This window comes from Leopardus geoffroyi, chromosome D3, assembly GCF_018350155.1.
Source record: "Leopardus geoffroyi isolate Oge1 chromosome D3, O.geoffroyi_Oge1_pat1.0, whole genome shotgun sequence".
Lineage (NCBI taxonomy): Eukaryota > Metazoa > Chordata > Mammalia > Carnivora > Felidae > Leopardus > Leopardus geoffroyi.
In genome coordinates this window covers 66,894,681-66,914,437 of record NC_059339.1, presented here as the reverse complement: position 1 = coordinate 66,914,437, position 19,757 = coordinate 66,894,681, and the positions used below count along the sequence as shown (strand labels likewise).

Genomic DNA, 19,757 nt, shown 5'->3' with positions numbered 1-19,757 from the left:
ATAACTTTCAATGAGAAAACTTATCTTTTGTAGGTGTTTATGATATAGTGTTTCATCTTTAAAGGTGATATTTGCTACTGATTTCTGATAGCTACCCTTTATCATGTTAACAGAGTTTCATTCTGTTTATTGAGAAGTTTTATCAATAATGGATAGATAGGACTTCTTCAAATGCCTTTCTGGCATTAATGCAGATTAATCATATGGCTTTTTTTTTTTAACTGACAAATCTTTTTGTATTGTTTTACTTCCTTTATCAATTTTCAGAATAATGAGTTTCTCAACATCCTGTAACAGAGATCAGTGAGCTGTATTTTTTGGTTTTTGGTTTTTTCGTTAAAAAATTTTTGTTTTAATAATTATTTTTTGAGAGACAGAGCATAAGTAAGTGGGGAGCAGACAAAGAGAGAGACACAGAATCTGAAGCAGGTTCCAGGCTCCGAGCTGTGAGCATGGAGCCCAGTTTAGGGCTGGAACCCAGGAACTGTGAGATCGTGACCTGAGCCGAAGTCAGATTGAGCCACCTACGTGCCCCTGGGTTTGTTTGTTTGTTTGTTTGTTTGTTTTAAGTAGGCTTCATGCCCAGTATGGAGCCCAGTGTGGAGCCCAGTGTGGGGCTTGAACTCATGACTCTGAGATCAAGATCTGAGCTGAGATCAAGAATTGGACGCTGAACAGATTGAGTCCCCAGGTGCCCCAGTTGTGTATATGTGTTTTAAGTATTATTGTGAACGAATGATTTTTAATGTATTTGATGTGTTTGAATTGATGCGGTTTTTGTTGTCTTCGATGGTCCAGTTGTCGTCTTGGGGCTATTGGATTGTTTTCTGTGTCCTGACAAGATTCCAGTAGTGTCTAATAACTTCTTTGCTTTCTGGTATGATAAAATCTTCTAGGCTCGTCTTGTGCATTTTCTACCCCTGACTTGGAGTTAGCCATTTCTTTAAGGATCCTGGTTTCCTTTTGTGGGAAATGGTATTTGGATCACAGTCTGTTTTTCCCTACCTTCAAACAATGTTTACTTAATTAAATTTGTAATACTTTTAGATTTATGGAAAAATTAGGAAGAGTGTGCAGAGAGTTGCTATATACTAGTTTCCTCCATTCAAGCAAACTTTTTACTATAGAAAGATTCTTATATTTACAAGGTTGAGAATTCCCCCTGTACCCAGTACTCAGCTTCAGCAATTATCAACTCATCTTTTTTCATGTATCCACTCCCCCCAGTGATTTTTTCTCAAGTTTCAGATATTTTTTATTACTTTCTTAATTGAGGTATAATTGACATATAATGTTATATTAGTTTCAGGTGTACAGCATGATTCACTATTTGTATGTATTGCAAATGATTACCACAATAAATCTAGCAAATATACATCATCTTACAGTTACTAACATTTTTTTAAGTCTTTTTTTTTTTAAGTTTGTTTATTTTGAGAGAGTCAGAGTGTGCAAGCGGGGGAGGGGCAGAGATAGCAGGGGACAGAGGATCCGAAGCAGGCACCATGCTGTCAGCAGAGAGCCTGATGCAGAGCTCAAACCCACGAACTATGAGATCATGACCTGAGCCGAAGTCAGATACTTAACTGACTGAGCCACCCAGGTGCCCAACTAAAAATTTTTTTCTTAGGAGAACTTTTAAGATCTCTCTTAGCAACTTTCAGATATACAATATGCTATTACTAACTATACTCATCGTGCTGAACATTATATCCCCATAACATTTAATTTATAACTGAAAGTTTGTACCTTTTGATCCCTTTCACCCATTTCCTCCCCCCCCCCCACACCCCAACCAAAACCACCAAACTGTTTTATGAGCTTGGTTTTCTTGTTTTTGTTTTGTTTTTAGGTTCCACATTTGAGATCATATGTTATTTGCCTTTCTCTATATGACTTATTTCACTTAGCATAATGCCCTCAGGGTCTGTCCATGTTTTCGCAAATGGCAAGATTTCATTCTTTTGTATGACTGAGTAATATTCCATTGTGTGTGCGTAAGCTGCTATATATATAAAGCTGTGAGGTGTATGTGTATATATACAGCTTCTTTATTCATTCCGTTTTTGGACACTTAGGTTGTTTCCATATCTTGGCTATTGTAGGTAAATAATGCTGCAGCAAACTTGGCAGGGGTGCATATATCTTTTCAAGTTAGTGTTTTCATTTTCTTCAGGTCAATACCTGAATGGAATTCAGTGGAATCGCTGGATCTTGTTACAGTTTTATTTTTAATTTTTTGAGGAACCTCCATGCTGTTTTCCATAGTGGCTGCACCAATTTACACTGCAGCCAGCAGTGCGCAGTGGTTCCCTCTTCTCCACGTCGTCACCAACGTTTGTTATTTCTTGTCTTTTTTGATAGTAGCCATTCTGACAGGTGTGGGGGATATCTCATTGCGGTTTTGATATTTATTTCCCTGATGACGAGTGATGTTGAACATCGTTTCATGTCCTTGTTGACCATTTTTTTAAATGTCTATTTGAAAAGTGTCTATTCAGATTTTCTGGCCAATTTTTAAAAAGTATTTAAATTTCACTTAGCATACAGTGTAATATTCATTTCAGGTGAATGTATAGGGATTCACCACTTCCATACGACTGGTGCTCATCGCAAGTGCACTCCTTAATCCCCATCACTTATTTTACCCATCCCCCCCCCCCCCCACTTCCTTTCTGGCGACTATCAATTCCCTGTAGTTAAGAGTCTTGGTTTGCAGCTCTCTTTTTCCCTTTGCTCATGCTTTGCTTCTTAAATTCCACATGTGACTGAAATCATACGGTATTTGTCTTTCTCTGGCTGACTTCTTTCACTTAGCAGAATACTCTTTAGCTCCATCTATGTCCATGCAAATTTGCTCAATTTTTAATTGGATTTTTTGGGTTCTTTTTATGAGTTCTTTATGTATTTTGGATATTAACCCCTTATTGGATACATGATTCGCAAATATTTTCTTCCATTAACATAGGTTGCCTTTTCATTTTGTCGATGGTTTCCTTTGCTTTGTGGAAGCTTTTTAGTTTGATGTAGTTGCACTTAGTGTTTTTGTTGTTGTTGCTTTTGCTGGTGGTGTCAGATTTAAAATAACATTGCCAAGGCCTGTGTCAAGGAGCTTGCCAGCATGTTTTCTTCTAGGATTTTTATGGATTCAGGTCTTGTGTTCAAGTCTTCAGTCCATTTTGAGTTCATTTTTGTGTATCGTGTAAGATGTTGGTCCAGTTGGTTCTTTAGCATGTGGCTGTTCAGTTTTCCCATATTGAAAAGGCTGTCCTTTCTCCATTGTATAATCTTGGCTCCTTTGTTACGAATTAATTGACTGTATACGAGTGGGTTTATTTCTGGGCTCTCCATTCTGTTCCATTGATGTATATGTTTTTTCATGCCAGTACCTTACTGTTTTGATTATTTTAGCTTTGTAGCATAGTTTGAAAACAGGGAGCCTGATGCCTTCAGCTTTATTCTATTTTCTCAAGATTGCTTTGACTATTTGCAGTCTTCCCCAAATGATTTTAAAGGAAATCTCATGTATAATCTTATCCATAAATATTTTAATATGCTACTATAAGGATAGAAATCCTCTAAACTAAATAACGTACAAGGTTTATGTTAAGCCATTTTTATTTTCCTGGATTAGACTATATTTGGGTACTTTGAGGGCTTTTGTGTCTATACTCAATGGTAATATTGATGAAAGACTTCGCTGGTCCACATTGGGAAATGAGAAGAAATAGGTTGTATTCTAGGCTCCCTTTTTCATCAGGCTTTTGCTTAAAATTTGGTTGGATGAGTCTGACTCCCTGATGTTTAGAAAACAAAAAATTGCATATTTAAAAAATTTTGTCTTCAACGGATTTTTTTGTTTGCCTTCTAACACGTATTTAACTTAAAAAAAAATTTTTTTTTAAATCTTTATTTATTTTTGAGAGAGAGAGAGAGAGAGAGAGAGAGAGAGAAAGCACGAGCAGGGGAGGGGCAGACAGATGGAGAATCTGAAGCAGGCTCCAGGCTCTGAGCTGTCAGCACAGAGTCTGCCGTGGGGCTCAAACTCATGGACCGTGAGATCATGACCTGAGCCAAGGTTGGACTCTTAACCGACTGAGCCACCCAGGTGCCCCCCAAAAAATTTTTAATGTTTATTTACTTTTGAGAGAGAGAGCGCGTGCGCGCCCACACGCGTGCGCACACACCAGTGGGGGAGGGGCGAAGAGCGAGGGAAACAGAATCCTGAGCAGGCTCCAGGCTCTAGGCTCTGAGCTGTCAGCACAGAGTCTGACGCGGGGCTCAAACCCATAAACCATGAAATCATGACCTGAGCCGAAGCCGGAGGCCCAACGATTGAGCCACCCAGGTGCCCCTGTATTTAACTTTTTGATTTATTGTTTTGAACAGCTTTTAAGAAACAATTCCATCTTTTCCTTGAAGGCTTGGTAGAAACTATTCATTAAGCTGTTTGGTCCAGGTAGATGCTTTTGGAAGTAGTGGGGGCAAAGATAATAGATCTCTTCTCCAAATCAGGTTGCGTATATTTTTGTAGGAAGTAACTTTAAGTTATTAGAATATAGTTGCATGTGCTGTTCTCTTTGTTTAAAGAAATTTGCTTGGTGTTTGTGGTCTTTAATGTTCTTTTTCTCATTCTCAAGACTGTTTTCTTTCCCTTTTTTTGGACCTGATGTTAGAGACTTTTCTGCGTTTGCTATATAATTCATGCTTTTTTAATCTTTTAATTCTTTACTCTTTTGAGGGTGTGCGTTACTGTTTCGCTTTTCTAACACTTACTAATTTTAAATTTTGTATTGTATGATAATAGAAGGATTTAGGGAGATGTTCTCCCCAGCTTTGGCTTACTTTATAAATTTTGAAGTGTAGTATTCTCTTTATTTCTTTTATTTTTAAAAAGTTTTTTGCTTTTAAAGTTTATTTTTGAGAGAGGGAAAGACAGCGGGGAGGGACAGAGAGAGAGGGAGAGTTGTATCGCAAGTAGGCTTTATATTCTTGGAGCTTGAACTCACAAACCTTGAGATCATGACCTGAGCCAAAATCAGTAATCAGATACTTAACTGACTGAGCCACCCAGACACCCCTTTATTGTTTCTTTTAATAGTTGATTTTCATTTTTGATTCCTTCAGCCTAGGAGTTAATCAATGTGTTGTAAGGAAGAGATCCACATATGTTCTCTCAGGTAAAAGGGATTTAATTATAGGGAAAACATGAATTCACAGGAATACAGTGCTACGAACTAAAGCCTCCTGTGACCTCTGAAATGGATAGGAATTAGAGTATTTTTCTAATTTGTCACATAACTTCTCTTATGGCTTGGCCACTCCTTTGATGAATTGGTATACATCTGGTAGTTTTTCTTTATCCATCCTACTTATAAAAAAAGATGTAAGCTGTTTTAATATTGTAGTTGGGGGGCACCTGGGTGGCTCAGTTGGTTAAGTGCCTGACTTTGGCTCAGATCATGATCTTTCAGTTTGTGAGGTCGAGCACCACATTGGACTTTCTGTGGTCAGTGCAGAGCCTGCTTTGGATACTCTGTCCTCCTCTCTCTCTGCCCCTCCTCTGCTCGTTCATGTTCTTTCTCTCTCTCAAAAATAAATAAACATTTAAAAAAATGTTGGGATAGACAGTGTTAATAATGTGATTTATCAGCTTCCCACTGTAGCTCCTTTCCCTACCGTATATAATACATCCTAGCAGATGGAGGATCCACAAAGTTTGTGTTGATCTTTACCATGGCTTCCAACCTTTAGAACTTCCCCAAATTCTGAACTATTTGCGCAGTTTCTGTCTTACGTTTAAGAGTTGAAGAGCAGGGGCACCTGGGTGGCTCAGTCAGTTGAGTGTCCAACTCTTGATTTCAACTCGGGTCATGATCTCACAGTTTGTAAGTACAAGCCTCGTGTTGATCTCTGCTCTGGGAGTATGGAGCCTGCTTGGGATTCATTCATTCATTCATTCATTCATTCTCTCTCTCTCTCTCTCTCCCTCCCTCCCTCCCTCCCTCCCTCTCCCCCCTTTTCTCTCTGTCCCTCCCCGACCTGCTTGCTCTCTCAAAAAAAATAAACCTAAAAAAAATAAAGTTGAAGAGCAGTCTCAGAAATCTTCTTACTACTCATTGGGTATTGCATGTGAGTATCATGTTTACTTCCTTAATGAGGTGTTTTCTAAATGTAGGGCTTTTCAACTTGCCTTCACTCCTATAACTAATGTTCCAATTATATGTCCCAGCTTTAATTTTTAAAATAATTTTGTTACTTTCATTTGATAAATAAGGTTGATTTAAAGTTCCAGTCTTAATTTATATTAGCTTTTCTTTAGAAATCCAGATTGTTTATGTATGTTCTTAAAAATTAGTCATGCCAACATATTTCTAGTTCATAGAATTGCCTTAAAATCTGTTAACAAGTATTTATTGAAATTCTTTTGTGTAGAGCATATAGGAATTGTCACTGAAGTTTTAGGAGACAGACTTTGGGAGGCAGCAGGGTGGACTGGATAAAGTCCATTTGAAAAAAATTACACTAAAAATTATACTAAAGATATAGACATTAGAGGTTGGTGTAGAACAACATCTGAAATCCATTCTTGGTAGGATTCGTAGCAGGCCCATCTTACCTGGTGACAGCTGAAATTTGGTTGAAGACTGAGTTAAAAAAAAAAAAAAATCCCTTTAAGAAAAAATGGGATCCAGCAAGATTTGTCAAGAAAAATATACCCATAGAACTTGACTTAGCTCCATAGAGAAGTATCTTAATAGCAAATGCTAACTAGAGGAGAGTTTTTGCTGTTGTTTGTTTTTGAGTAGAAATAGATGACCAGAGGGATGAAGTGACTTTTCCAGCATCCTGAGTTTTGATGCCAGGACTTGACCTACATGCAATTACTAATTGCTGTTGTGAGGTTTTCCACAGGACACCACTGGCTCAAAGCCGTCCTTTTTCAGCAGTACTTCACCTTTGCAGTATTTTGCAATACAGAGAATGCCCTTTCCTGGTTTCCTTTGCCCTTCCCCAAACCAAGGGATTTTTTTTTTTTTTTTTTTTTTTTTTGCTTCAGAATTTCCTGATTCCACATTCATGTGCTGCGTTCTTATCTCTTCCTTTTTGTTTATATATTTACAATAGTTAATAGAGCCAATTGCATTAGCATTCTTTGCCAGATAAAGTTACCATTGGAAAATAAATGATATGAGACCTCCCAGAAATTCAGTTTTGAGATCACAGCTTAGGGTGACTTTGTGTTCTTTTTTGTCATTTCTGTAAAACAAGTCTCCTTAAAGACTATCCGAAAATAAGGAGAGAAGCAAAGTAATGCATTCAGAGTTAGATTTCTTTAGAAAGTATCACAGATATATCTGTATGACTGCCTTTGTTAGTGTTCTCATGATTTAATGTTGCTTACGCTACTGTAATAATATAAGCCAGCTTCAACTGAAGTATTAGGATTGGGGACTTTGGGAAAGGTGCACTGCATTGTTGCTTGGGAAGGCATTTGGCAAAGCTGTCCTGGTCCTTTTTATACGTGAAACCTTGAGTAAACTGTAACTTGACATAGGCCAAGAATGTTCTTGTTTTTCATCATTGTCCATAGCATTGGGGTAAGATAGATAAAATCCTCATTTTAACATATGGAGGAAATGGAAGTGAGTTGAAGTGGAATGGCCATGGTATATGTTGCTGTTAGAGGATGATTTAGGCTGCGTAGTTCAGTGTGGTAACTGTGGGCTGCTGAGCCTCTGAAGCACTTGAAAGTTGTTAGTCCAAATGGAGATATGCTCCAAGTGGAAAATACACTGGATATTGAAGACTTAGTATTAAAAAGCATCTGAGACTTTTTAAAAAAAATGGATTACTTTTAAATCACAAAAATTGATTACATGGGGAAATAATACTTTTGATAAATTGGGTTAAATAAAGCATATGAAAATTTTAACTTTTACTGTAACCGCTAAATATTTAGAATTAAATATGTGGTTCCTATTTCAATTGGACAGTGCTAGTTGAGTATAAAAAATGGTTGCTAGGATTGCAGCTTCTAGGATTACAATGTTCTCTGATTTGTACAGTATAAAATACGGAGATATATGAAGGAGAACTATGATACAGCTTGTACATGCAGAGTACTTTGACATATTTAAATTTGTTTGCATTTTAGAAAACTAACAAGTATCATTCTTGACAACTATTTAAAAGCCATCCAGAGTTTAAACAATTGCTACTGGGCTATCCATGAGACGTAAAAGTGCAGAACTGAGGACCTACATGAATCAGTACCAGCTGTAGGTATTGCCCTGCATACTTACCAGATTGAGAAGGAATCCCAGGTAGCTGTGGAGTGTGTAGCACTGAGGAGAGGTGGGCAAATAATCCTCAGGGACGATTTGTGAGGGTCAACTCAGGTCTTACTCTTCTTTCTGACTAGATGGGGCACTTGTGTACCAGTAAATCTGACCCGAGTGTGGTTTAACCTCCCAAGTTCTGAGAATCACTAAGTAGATGGATGTAAGAGGCAGCCAGTTATTAAAAGTATCTGCTAGGTTTTGTTAATAAATAGATGGCGAGATGTGAAGCAAGAACTGCTTGTAAACTTCATGTTATACCCAAGACCAAGTTAGCAGAGTGGCATGGGGAGAATCTTGCCCTTTAAGATTTATGACCGATCCTTTCCTTGCTTTTCAGAGGTCTTTTCCTCATTGGATACTCAGCTGGGGATTTCACTTGTTTTAGAAGTGTGCTAAATAAGATGTATGTGAATTTTAGCTTTAATATTTAAAAATGACTTATTTTCTTACTGTTAGGGTCAGGCGTAAGGCAGGGTAAAGATAGGAGTCAGAGGCTAAAAAGTTTTAGCAGTCAAAGGCTTTATTTGGGAACTAAGGTCTCGGGCGAGGGTCTGTGACGCAGGGAGAGAGAGGAGTCAGGGAAGTCGCACCCAGGTGTGGTGGACTGGGGTTTTTAAGCCGCAGCGGTTCCGGGTTTAGGTCCGGGTGGGCCTTTTTCGCGTCAGGTCGTGCTGTCGCTCGGTGATTGGTTGACCTCCAATTCGTTCTGGCACGCTACTGGGGGCTTTTCATTGGGTTGCGCTGGCAAGATGGCTGCCCCCTCTACTGTGGTTCCAAGGACGTCCTAACACTTACGTGGTCTGTTCCTCAATAATTTGAGTTGGGATGAAAAATTCGTTGGATTTTGAATCACAATTTTGTCTTGATTTTGCAGATTTACTGCTTCGCCTTGGAAGTTACGCTTATAGTTTTTGCAAAAATCTAATTTTTTGTTTGGTTAATTTATGACAGTACTGTAACAAACATTACATTGTGTGTTGATAGGGCTTACTTTTGAAAAGAAAATTTTCATTGGTTATAAATTTCATAGGCGTAAAGCAAATATGCGTTTACACTTGAGCATAATCAGATAATGAGGTGGTTAGTAGAAACCGATAGACCGTAGATTATCAAAATTAAGAATACAGCAAAACATAACACCATAACTTGAATATAACTTGGACAGGCAGTGGCTCTATAAATAGGATCAGTTCTAAGTGGTATGTGAAAATGCTGGTTATTGGCGTATACCAGTTGATAAAATGCTGGTAAATCAGATTTTACAGTCTGTCTTAGTTGGATGGAGTTTTTATAAGCTTGGGGATGACTCTTGGCTTATGTCCTTTTTTTTTCCTTTCCTTTTAGAATATGGTTTCTAGCTTTAGGGTTTCTGAACTACAAGTGTTACTAGGCTTTGCTGGACGGAATAAAAGTGGACGCAAGCATGACCTCCTGATGAGGGCGTTGCATTTGTTGAAGAGTGGCTGCAGCCCTGCGGTTCAGATTAAAATCCGAGAATTGTACAGACGCCGATATCCACGGACTCTTGAAGGACTTTCTGATTTATCCACAATCAAATCTTCGGTTTTCACTTTGGATGGTAGCTCATCACCTGTAGAACCTGACTTGGCCGTGGCTGGAATCCACTCGTTGCCTTCCACTTCAGTTACACCTCACTCGCCATCCTCTCCTGTTGGTTCTGTGCTGCTTCAAGATACTAAGCCCACGTTTGAGATGCAGCAGCCATCTCCCCCAATTCCTCCTGTCCATCCTGATGTGCAGTTAAAAAACTTGCCCTTTTATGATGTCCTTGATGTTCTCATCAAGCCCACGAGTTTAGGTAAGTGTTAGAGAAATCAATTCCTTGTAGATGAGAGAATAAATAAAGCAAGAGGCTTTCAACTATTGATTAATGATTTGCTGTTACTACTATAAAATTGAGACATTAATGCCAAATAAATGCCAGATAAGAAATATCGGCAACCATGACGGAAATCTAATATAAAACTGTTCATTCATCATACCAGCATTCTTATGGCTTAGAACTCAAATTGCTTCTGTCTATATAGGAACAGATACAAATATTACTTACTATCTGTAATTGGTATTTTGATGCTTTTACAGAGATTTAGTTTCTGTTTAACATAGTGTTTAGACTACTTTCCTAAGAAATAAACCTTTCATACTTTATTTTTTTCTAAATTGGCATGCAGAGTTTACGTTTTTATTTAATACCCATCAACTGCTCAGAAAATTTAATGGATTTTATCATTACTAAAAATTGATACATGGGACTTTAACAAATTTTTACCAACATTGATGGCTTCTTTGTTGTAATGGTATGATTTTTTTTTTTTTACCACCTAATGAAATTGTTTATAGAGTTATTGGGATTTATTGATGAAATAAATTGTTTGGGAGATGGCGTTTCATAGTTAATTTGGGAGATTTTTTTTTCCCCCATCCTGGGAAAAACCCTTTTTATTTGGGTTTTTATTTCCAGTCATCTGAAAATTCTCTTAAATATATCAATGTGCTTTTTTCCTTTTGTTTAGCATTATGCTGCTGTATATCTTGATTGAGCCAGAAGGAAATTTTGAGGGGTAGGGCTTGTTAATGGGGTTGATATGGTCTGATTGATGGTAAGCCAAGGTGGCTATGCTTTTCCCAGCCCCCTTTATCCTCACTTTATCTATCTTTCTTTCTTTCTTTCTTTCTTTCTTTCTTTCTTTCTTTCTTTCTTTCTTTCTTTCTTTCTTTCTATTTAATTTTGAGAGAGAGTGAGCAGGGGAGGTGCAGAGAGAGAGGAGGTTAGAGGAACCGAAGCAGGTTCTGTGCTGACAGCAGAGAGCCTGATGTGGGGCTCAAACTCACAAACTGGGATTATGAGCTGACCTGAAGTCAGATGCTCAACTGACTGAACCACCCAGGCGCCCCTCCCTCCCTTCTCCTCGCTTTGAATGTTTTTATTTAGCAATACTTAGCCAGACACAGTAATGCATTTTATTCCTTCATTACATTCATTATGAAGTAAGGGTTCTGTGTTCATGTTTTATTATTTGTGCAAAGTCCTCTGAGTAGAATTATTGTATCAAAGAGTAAGAACATTTTAATTTTAAACTCTTGATAACCTGTTGGTAAATTAGGTCCCAGAAAAGCTGTGCCATTAAAAAAAATTTTTTTAATGTTTATATATTTTTGAGAGAGAGAGAGAGAGACAGAGTATGAGCTGGGGAGGGGCAGAGAGAGAGAGGGAGACACAGAATCTGTAACAGGCTCCAGGCTCTGAGCTGTCAGCATAGGGCCTGATCCAGGACTCAAACTCACGAACTGCAAGATCATGACCTGAGCTGAAGTTGGCTGCTTTACCCAACTGAGCCACCCAGGCGTCCCAAAGCTGTGCCATTTTAAACTACACAAACAAAATGAGAGAATGCCTCTCATTGCCTTTCTTCCTGCCTTTATTAGGTATTATTAAAAACAGATCTTGGCAGTTTCGACAGGCAAAAGCTTGTATCTTTAGATTTTTTATTTTTAAAACATTTTAATTGTTTATTACCCATTTAACTTTCTTTTATGATTTTACGATCATCTTTAACCCTTTTTTTTAAACTGGTTCATTTAACTGGTTAAAATGTTTCCATAATTCTTTTTATTTCTCCCTCTTGTCATGGTTTTTGGTTTATACCAGTGGACAACACGGCTCATTCCCATGTTTCTTTCTCAGCAGTTGTTGCGAGTTTATTTTTTGTATGTATTTTGAGAAAGATTCAGACTGGTAATATGCCTACTAGGAGGCCCTACCTCATGGGACTCCTCAGGAGTATGGCTAAGGTGAGGGTCTTACCTTGGGAGGTAAGAGGGTCTGTGGGGTTGTAGTTAACAGTGGAAGGTACTTAAGAGACATGGTTGCATGCCTAGAAAGAAGACTGGAGAGAAGGTGAATCGTGTGTCTTCTGTGCTTATTAGCGTCAGTGGTGCACCAAGGGGTGAACTCTGGAGGGGCTTCGTGAGATCTTTCCTCATTTTCCTGCTTTGTTCAAAAATAGAAAATAGTTTTCTTGCTTTTCTGTATTTCAAGAGTTCTGTTTATCTCTATTTTTATGAACTTTATAAACTGATACTTGCTTTATCTACTTTAAAATTTTTCTTAATGTTTATATATTTTTGAGGTGGTGGGGAGAGGGGCAGAGAGAGGGAGACACAGATCTGAAGCAGGTTCCAGGCTCTGAGCTGTCAGCACACAGCTGGACATAGAACTGGAACTCATGAACCGCGAGATCATGACCTGAGCTGAAGTCAGACTCTTAACCGACTGAGCCACCAGGGCACCCTGATACTTGTTTTAAAATGAGGCTTAAACATTTCCGTACCCTACCTTCCCTAAAGAGAAGTTTTCTTACTGTATATCATCCTGTTATGTTAGATTGATAAAGCAGTGATCTGAGAAATGCTCTTAGATTTGGAGGCAGAAAGTTAGAAAATCCACATTAGTGTATAGTCTGCCAAATGAAAGTGGCAAAAATTTAATCATTTCCAGTAATGACCTTCAATTGAAAATTTTTCGTGTCATATTGTCTAAAGCAGCGTAATGACATCCAGAAGTTTTCTTAAGTTTTATTAATTTGGTTTTATAATATTGAAAATACATTCTAAAAATAGAAATTCTGGGAAAGTCCTTTTGTTTGGAATCCTGCTATGGAGAAACCTATTTACATTTGGGAATTGAGAATTTAAAATCCTTAGGAGTCAAGCGATGTCAAATCCATATTTCAAAGCACATACTCTTGACATCTGTAAGCCAGTCTGTGTATTCTTGTTTTTATATACAGTTGATTAGATGATTTTTAGGCCATCAGCATATTGTTAGGTAGGAAATTATTGACTACACGAAAGAGAATAGAAGAACCAGGTAGAAAAAATAGACACAAGAGGTAAAAAAAAATGTCCTTCTAAAACTTCTTGATATTGAAGCCAATAACCCTTTAGTATTGAGGGAATTGCTGTTACAGCATGGCACATACATTGATGCTTAAAGAAAGAACACAGGGTCCCTTGGTGGCTCAGCTGGTTAAATGTCCTACTCTTGATTTTAGCTCAGGTCATGATCTCACAGTTTGTGAGATTAAGCCCTGCATTCAGCTCTGAGCTGACAGCACCGGAGCCTGCTTGGGATTCTCTCTCCCTCTCTCCCCCTGTCTCTCTCAAAATAAATAAACGACCTTAAAAAAAAAAAAAAAAAAAGAACCCCTAAAACAACCATCATATGTATATTCTATTTAATAAGATACATTGTTACATAGTTTTGCAGTTTGGAATTATTTCCTTTAAGAATGGTTAAAATAAAAATATTTTAGCATTTAAAATGAAAAACTGTGGCATCTAAAAAACATGAGTGTACACAATACTAAATGACACAGACAGCTTTTCTCCTTCTTTTGTAAGACAGCTTCTTTTAAAGATGCAATCCTTTGGGATTTTTCTATTTAAGAAATTTGTGTTCAATCTACAGATTCTTTTTGTACACAAAAAGAATATATATAAAACATTAAGCTATAAAGGACATTAGTGAAATCAACACTTGTGAAACCACAATTTCGTTTTTTTAAAAAAAAAATTTTTTTTTAAACGTTTATTCACTCCTGAGAGACACAGAGAGACAGAGCATGAATGGGGAAGGGGCAGAGAGAGAGGGAGACACAGAATCTGAAGCAGACTCCAGGCTCTGAGCTGTCAGCACAGAGCCTGACATGGGGCTCGAACTTGCGAACTGCGAGATCATGACCTGAGCCGAAGTCGGACAAACACTCAACTGAATGAGCCACCCAGGCGCCCCCAACTTCGTTTTTTAAAAAGGAACATTGCCAATATCTTCAAGCCATCTCCTTGCCTTTTCTGAGTTAAATCACTATTCTGAATTTATGTTCCTCTTCTTTGCTTGTTTTACCATATGTGTATGTGCATTTTTTTTTAAAAGTAATGTTAATTGACTTTTGAAATTAGGTGATGGTATATATATTCTTTTGTGGCTAGCTCTTTTTGTTCACTCTGCCTGAAAGCATTATATGTTGATACATCTGGCTGTTGGTATTTTGTGAAATACCTTCAGTATATTTTGAGCCTTTCATTCCTTAAAATCTCCTCATTTTGCTCTTCAGATTACAGAAGTAATTTATGCTAGTAATTGAAAATTCAATAGAAATATAACGGAAAAGGAAAGCCCCTCATAATGTCATCTGTTACTCAGCTAGAGTTGTATCAATAGTTAACTGTTTTTCTGCATATGTTGTGTCATCTTCTTTTCTCCCTGTTCATTTAAAAAGCTTTTTCTAAAAAAAAAATAAAATAAAAATAAAAAAAAAAATTAAAAAAAAAAAATAAAAAGCTTTTTCTAACTACAGAGCCACTGTGCCACATTTCTAGCGAGAGAGGACACGATTCTACTTGTATGCTCTGTGAATACCACCTCCTGGAGCTTTGTATCATGATAATCTTTCTTAATTAACACAGTTTCTTGGAAATATAGATTTGTGGGTTACAGTAGATCTTTTATCTTGTAGATGTGCCATAACTTAACCAGTATTCTGTTGATACACATTTTCAATTTTTTATTATTTATTTGGAAATATTTTGGTATCTAGCATGTGTCAGTCATTATTCTTGTAGTTTTTCAACATTGCACTGTTAACATTTTGCATACGTGGTTCTGAATACTTGTGTGCCTATTTATGAAGTGTAATGTGTCTGTGAAATTGTTGGGTCAAAGAGTTAGGAGTACTTAATATTTTGATATTCAACTTTTGGAGAGAATTTCAGCAGTTGCTTCAGAAGCCTTGTGCCAGTTTATAATCCATTAGTGTATGAATGTGTTGTTTTCTCTACACCCTCATCAGCATTGGTCTTTCAATTTATTATTGGTCTTTTAATCTTTAAAAGTTGAAAAATTAATGAGAATCAGCATCTTTTCATATTCTTAAATTCCCAAGTTATTAGGAAATAGTCATTAAGCTTCTTGGTACAATTAAACAGGTTTAAAGTGGTATGCACATTAATGGAAAGCCATTAAAGTAGAGTCTCACTTCTGAAGAATTTGGATACATTCAGACACTATACACATCATTTTTATTAACCCAGTTAACACATATATAATGAGGATGTCAGTTGAATATGGTCATTGTAGTCTAATCGTGGAGAAGTCAGAAGTATGAGATGAGATTAGGAAGTTTGTTATGTAGTTGGGGAGGTAATGTTAACATGAGAGTCAAGTAGCAATGAGCTATGTGCCTGTATGATGAAGCACTGTAAATTGTGTATCTGGAACTCAAATGTCAGCCTAAAGAATGGGGAAGGCAGTCAAGACTTGTTGGAGTAGGAGTGAGACTTTGAAAGATGAATTTGTCTACTTTGAATTGGTGGCGTTCATAGGAGAAGAAACACCAAGAGGGGAGAACTGTGAGTAGTCCCAGGAGTAGAAATGAAAGTGGCACAGTTGTGAGACCTCACTGAGGAAACTGCTTTTGAGTAGAGGACGCCTTGAGGGGAGACATTGGAAATGCAGGTTTGCTAGGGAAGAGGTGGCCATTGTTTTGGGGACCCTTCTAGATAAGGGGGTTTAGATTGGGCTCATTTGGAAGTAGGGTGCTGCTGAGCATGTCTGAGCAGAGGAGAGGTGGTGAAGGTGATGCCAAGGGTGACTGGCTCATTTCTGCTGGGAGGCAGCAGAGGGGCAGCTTTGAGACTTTGTTTGCACAAACAGGTTTTAAATAGGATGGTAGTAGTGAAAATGGAGAGGAAGCAGTCAGTGAGAACATTTTAGAAAGCAGGACTTCATGACTAATTGGATATAGAGGATGAAGAAGAGGACTGGAAAGGAAATGAATGATTTCTAGTGACTGGAAAATTGGTGACTAGTCTCCTTTTCCAAAATTCTGAATTAGGGTTGCCTGGGTGGCTCAGTAGGTTAAGTGTCCGACTTTGGCTTGGTCATGATCTCGCAGTTCATGAGTTTGGTCTCTGTGCTGACAGCTCGGAGCCTGGAGCCTACTTTGGATTCTGTGTCTCCCTCTCTCTCTGCCCCCACCCACCCCCCTCTCTTTCAAAAATAAATAAACATTAAAAAAAATTTCTGAATTAAAGTCACTGTTTTTATAAGAAGCACGAAACCTCAGTACTCTACCCTCCCCTCGTGATCTTTGCAGCTGTTGTCTAGGGAAAAAAGTATTTTCATATTAAATATCACTGATGATTATTAATATAGTGATGGTTTCTGTTTAGGTAAAATTCTTTTAAACGACTCAGGTTTCTGAGTAAATGTCATTAAATTAGAACAGTTTGGGTGTGTATATAGGAGGATTATCATTTAAAAAGTATTCACATAAAACAATGAGGAGTGATAGCTATTCGTAAACAGTTGAATATTGGAATATAAAATCACTTAGGTGTTTATCGAAAGCATTCTATGTGCCTGTTATGTCCAGTGTGTTAAGAAATAAGTTATCAAAAATGAATAATTTGTGAACATAGAACAGAACTCTTTATATTTCTTCTATTATAACTTTTTATATTGTTTGTGTGTGTGTGTGTGTTTATTTGTACATGTTGAAGTTGTTCCTTCTACTTTTGATGCAGAGATACAATGGGAAAAGAAGTAAAGTAAGAGTATGCTTTGATTGGCGGTGATGGTACAGTTAATTGATGGGTGACAGGGAAGCAGATAGCTCAGGATACAGATCTTAGGTAATGCGGTGTAATAAACTGATTTATTCATTGTTACTTTATGAGTCATTTTATTTACAAATAAGCTAGACTGAGCCATGATAATGCACAAAGCTGCCTATAAAACATCTTGGTTTCTCTCTTCTTTCCTGAGTGGGAAAGCCCCTGTTAACCTAGGCACTCACTGCTAGGAAGTATTCTTGACCAAATATAAACCAATTTATCAAAAGGTGTCCATGTAACTTTCTGCGCTGGGGGAACTTGGGAGGTTTCCTGTTTCACTAAGAATATTTCACGTTGTTAGGCATGTTACAATATTTTCTACCTGAATATCTTACCAGGAAAAGTCATAATTATTGAATAGTTGGCAAAATGCATCTGTTGGACTGTATTTCTTTTTTCTCTTGAAATTTTGCTTATCTCTTTCAAAACATACACTTTTGGGGCACCTAGATGGCTCAGTCGGTTGAGCCAAAGTCCAACTTTGGCTCACGTCATGATCTCATAGTTCGTGGGTTCAAGCCCTGCTGTCTGCTGACAGCTCAGAGCCTGGAACCTGCTTTGGATTCTGTGTCTCCCTCTCTCTTTGCCCTCCCTCACTGTCTGTCTCTGTCTCTGTCTCTTAAAAATAAAATATACATCAAAAAAATAAAAACAGGCTTTTTATTAGTAAAAAGCTTTTAATTAGTAAGACTTCTAATCAGTAAGACTTCTGGAACTGAAAATATTATCACATGTTTTCAGAATGCTTTCACATACATTATTGATTTGATCCACAAAATAGCCATTAAGAGGCAGCTGAGCAAAATGTTATTCCCATTTTAATTGAGGAGTAAAGAAGGACTTGGAAGATCTTATGTGAATTTCCTATATCACTTGGATAGTAACCAGTAGGGCTAGATGAGGATATGGGAATATTCTGGTCCACTAATGCTTCAAAAGGTGGAAGGAACCAATATCCATAAAGGTAGAGTAGTCATAAGTGTTATGTCATATCAGCAGGCCTCGTCAGTTAGTAATTATAAATGAAGCTGGACACAATGATAGAACTTGGAATTTACAAGATTAATGCTAAAATTACTTTATGAAATTGTGGCATAGTTTTACTTATTGCTGTATAAAACATTGTTTCAAAGTACAGTGATGTAAAACAACCGTCTTATTATGTTCATGGATTTTATGTGTTAGGAATTGGAAGGACAGTGTGTGGATAGCTTGTCTCTACCCCAAGATGTCTGGGGTCTTAACTGAGAAGACTTTAGGGTTGGGGGTGACTTGATGGCTGGAAGCTGGGATTACATCTTCACTCATGTGTGGTGGCTATGCTACCTGTTGGTTGGACTCAGCTTGGCTCTTGGCTAGAGTACTTGCATAAGGCTTCTTCCTGTGGTCTCTTGTGCTCAGGAGCAAGGAAGAAGTGCATGGTGTTTTTATGATCTAGCCTTGAAAATTATATACCATCACTTATGCCACACACTATCGATTAAAGCAGTCACAAAGGGCCATTCAAGTTCAAAGGGAGGGTAATAGAGACCCCACCACTTCACTGGAAGAATGTCAAGGTTATAAGAAGGGTGTGTTGGAAGATACTGTTGTAGCTGTCTTTGAAAAACAGAACATACCTTATGGAGGTTTGTTTAAAAAAGAAAGGGTTTGAGTAAAGTCATACCTGATTCATGTCCCGGAGTCATGGTCTTTTTCATTTTTCATTTGCTGCTGTTAACATAAAAGTGTTCATGGGATCGGTGTAGATTTGGTTTTCTGATCCCAAGTTGGAGACACTACTGGGTAGAAAATGTACTGTAAAACCTGCAACTTTCTGCTTGATATCCTGCCATTTTTTTTTTTTTCCTGATTTGTATTAAAATGACAGTTCAGCTAATAGATTTACCTTATGGCAAGTTTTGTGTGCTTTTGGCTGCTATTCTGTCATAAAATTGTCTTGTCAGTGTTAATACAAATTGGATTTTATTAGCATACGCACTGTTTTTTTTTTGTTGTAAGTTCCTGAAGTTCAGTAATGGTACACAATGATGAAACATCTTTTTTTTTTCCCCATAGAAACAGGGTAGTTATTTGGTATTATATTTTAAAGGACAGAAAATTGGACATCAAATAAATAGGCAAAAACTGTTAGAAAAAAGGCTCTGCAAAAACATGTTAAGATATAAACTGCTAACATTAAACTGCAGGTTCTGTAAATTGTACATGTTGGCATATGCTGATTATGGAAGCATTCCAGTTTCAATGTACGTTTCATGGTATATGGGTACTTTTCTGGGTAGGTGGACTCCAGTCACCCAGTCAAGGCCTCAAGTACTGGCATTTGCACTGGGTGAATTGACCAAAGGTCTTGCACCTAGTTTTGCAGTTGTAGATATCTGACATTTTTAGTGCACAAAGAGTGGATCTGTCCCTGGGGAGACAGACCTAGGTTAATCAAGTTTATCAGAATGAAATAAGAATCACAACCGTTGGGCAGAAATAACTGTATCCTTTTTGCCATTGTCACATTTTCTGCGTATGTTAAAAATCCTGCCTTTCAGTGCCATTCCTTTTCCTTTAAAGGGTTATCTTTTTAAGGAATTCATAAAAAACAATGTATTCTTTTACCTTTACCACTTATTTACTGTTTGTATTGGTTTTCATTCCTGAAAATTTGGTTTTGAATTTGGTATCATTTCTTTTTATCCTGGCAGTTTCCTTTACATTTCTTGT

The 19,757-nt window shown here is 37.5% G+C and overlaps 1 protein-coding gene across 12 annotated transcripts in view; it reads left to right on the top strand.

The window, feature by feature from the left end:
• Positions 1–19,757, top strand: part of PIAS2 (protein inhibitor of activated STAT 2) — a 95,934-nt gene that overhangs the window by 20,061 nt on the left and 56,116 nt on the right. For 6 of the 12 annotated variants that reach the window (XM_045457660.1, XM_045457659.1, XM_045457668.1 and 3 more), the window contains exon 2: positions 9,690–10,164. In XM_045457660.1, coding sequence (XP_045313616.1) covers positions 9,690–10,164 — 475 coding nt within the window. Of the gene's footprint in view, positions 1–6,084; positions 6,133–8,258; positions 8,283–9,689; positions 10,165–19,757 lie in introns of those variants that run through there. The other 6 variants (XM_045457664.1, XM_045457657.1, XM_045457663.1 and 3 more) reach the window with 2 other exon arrangements.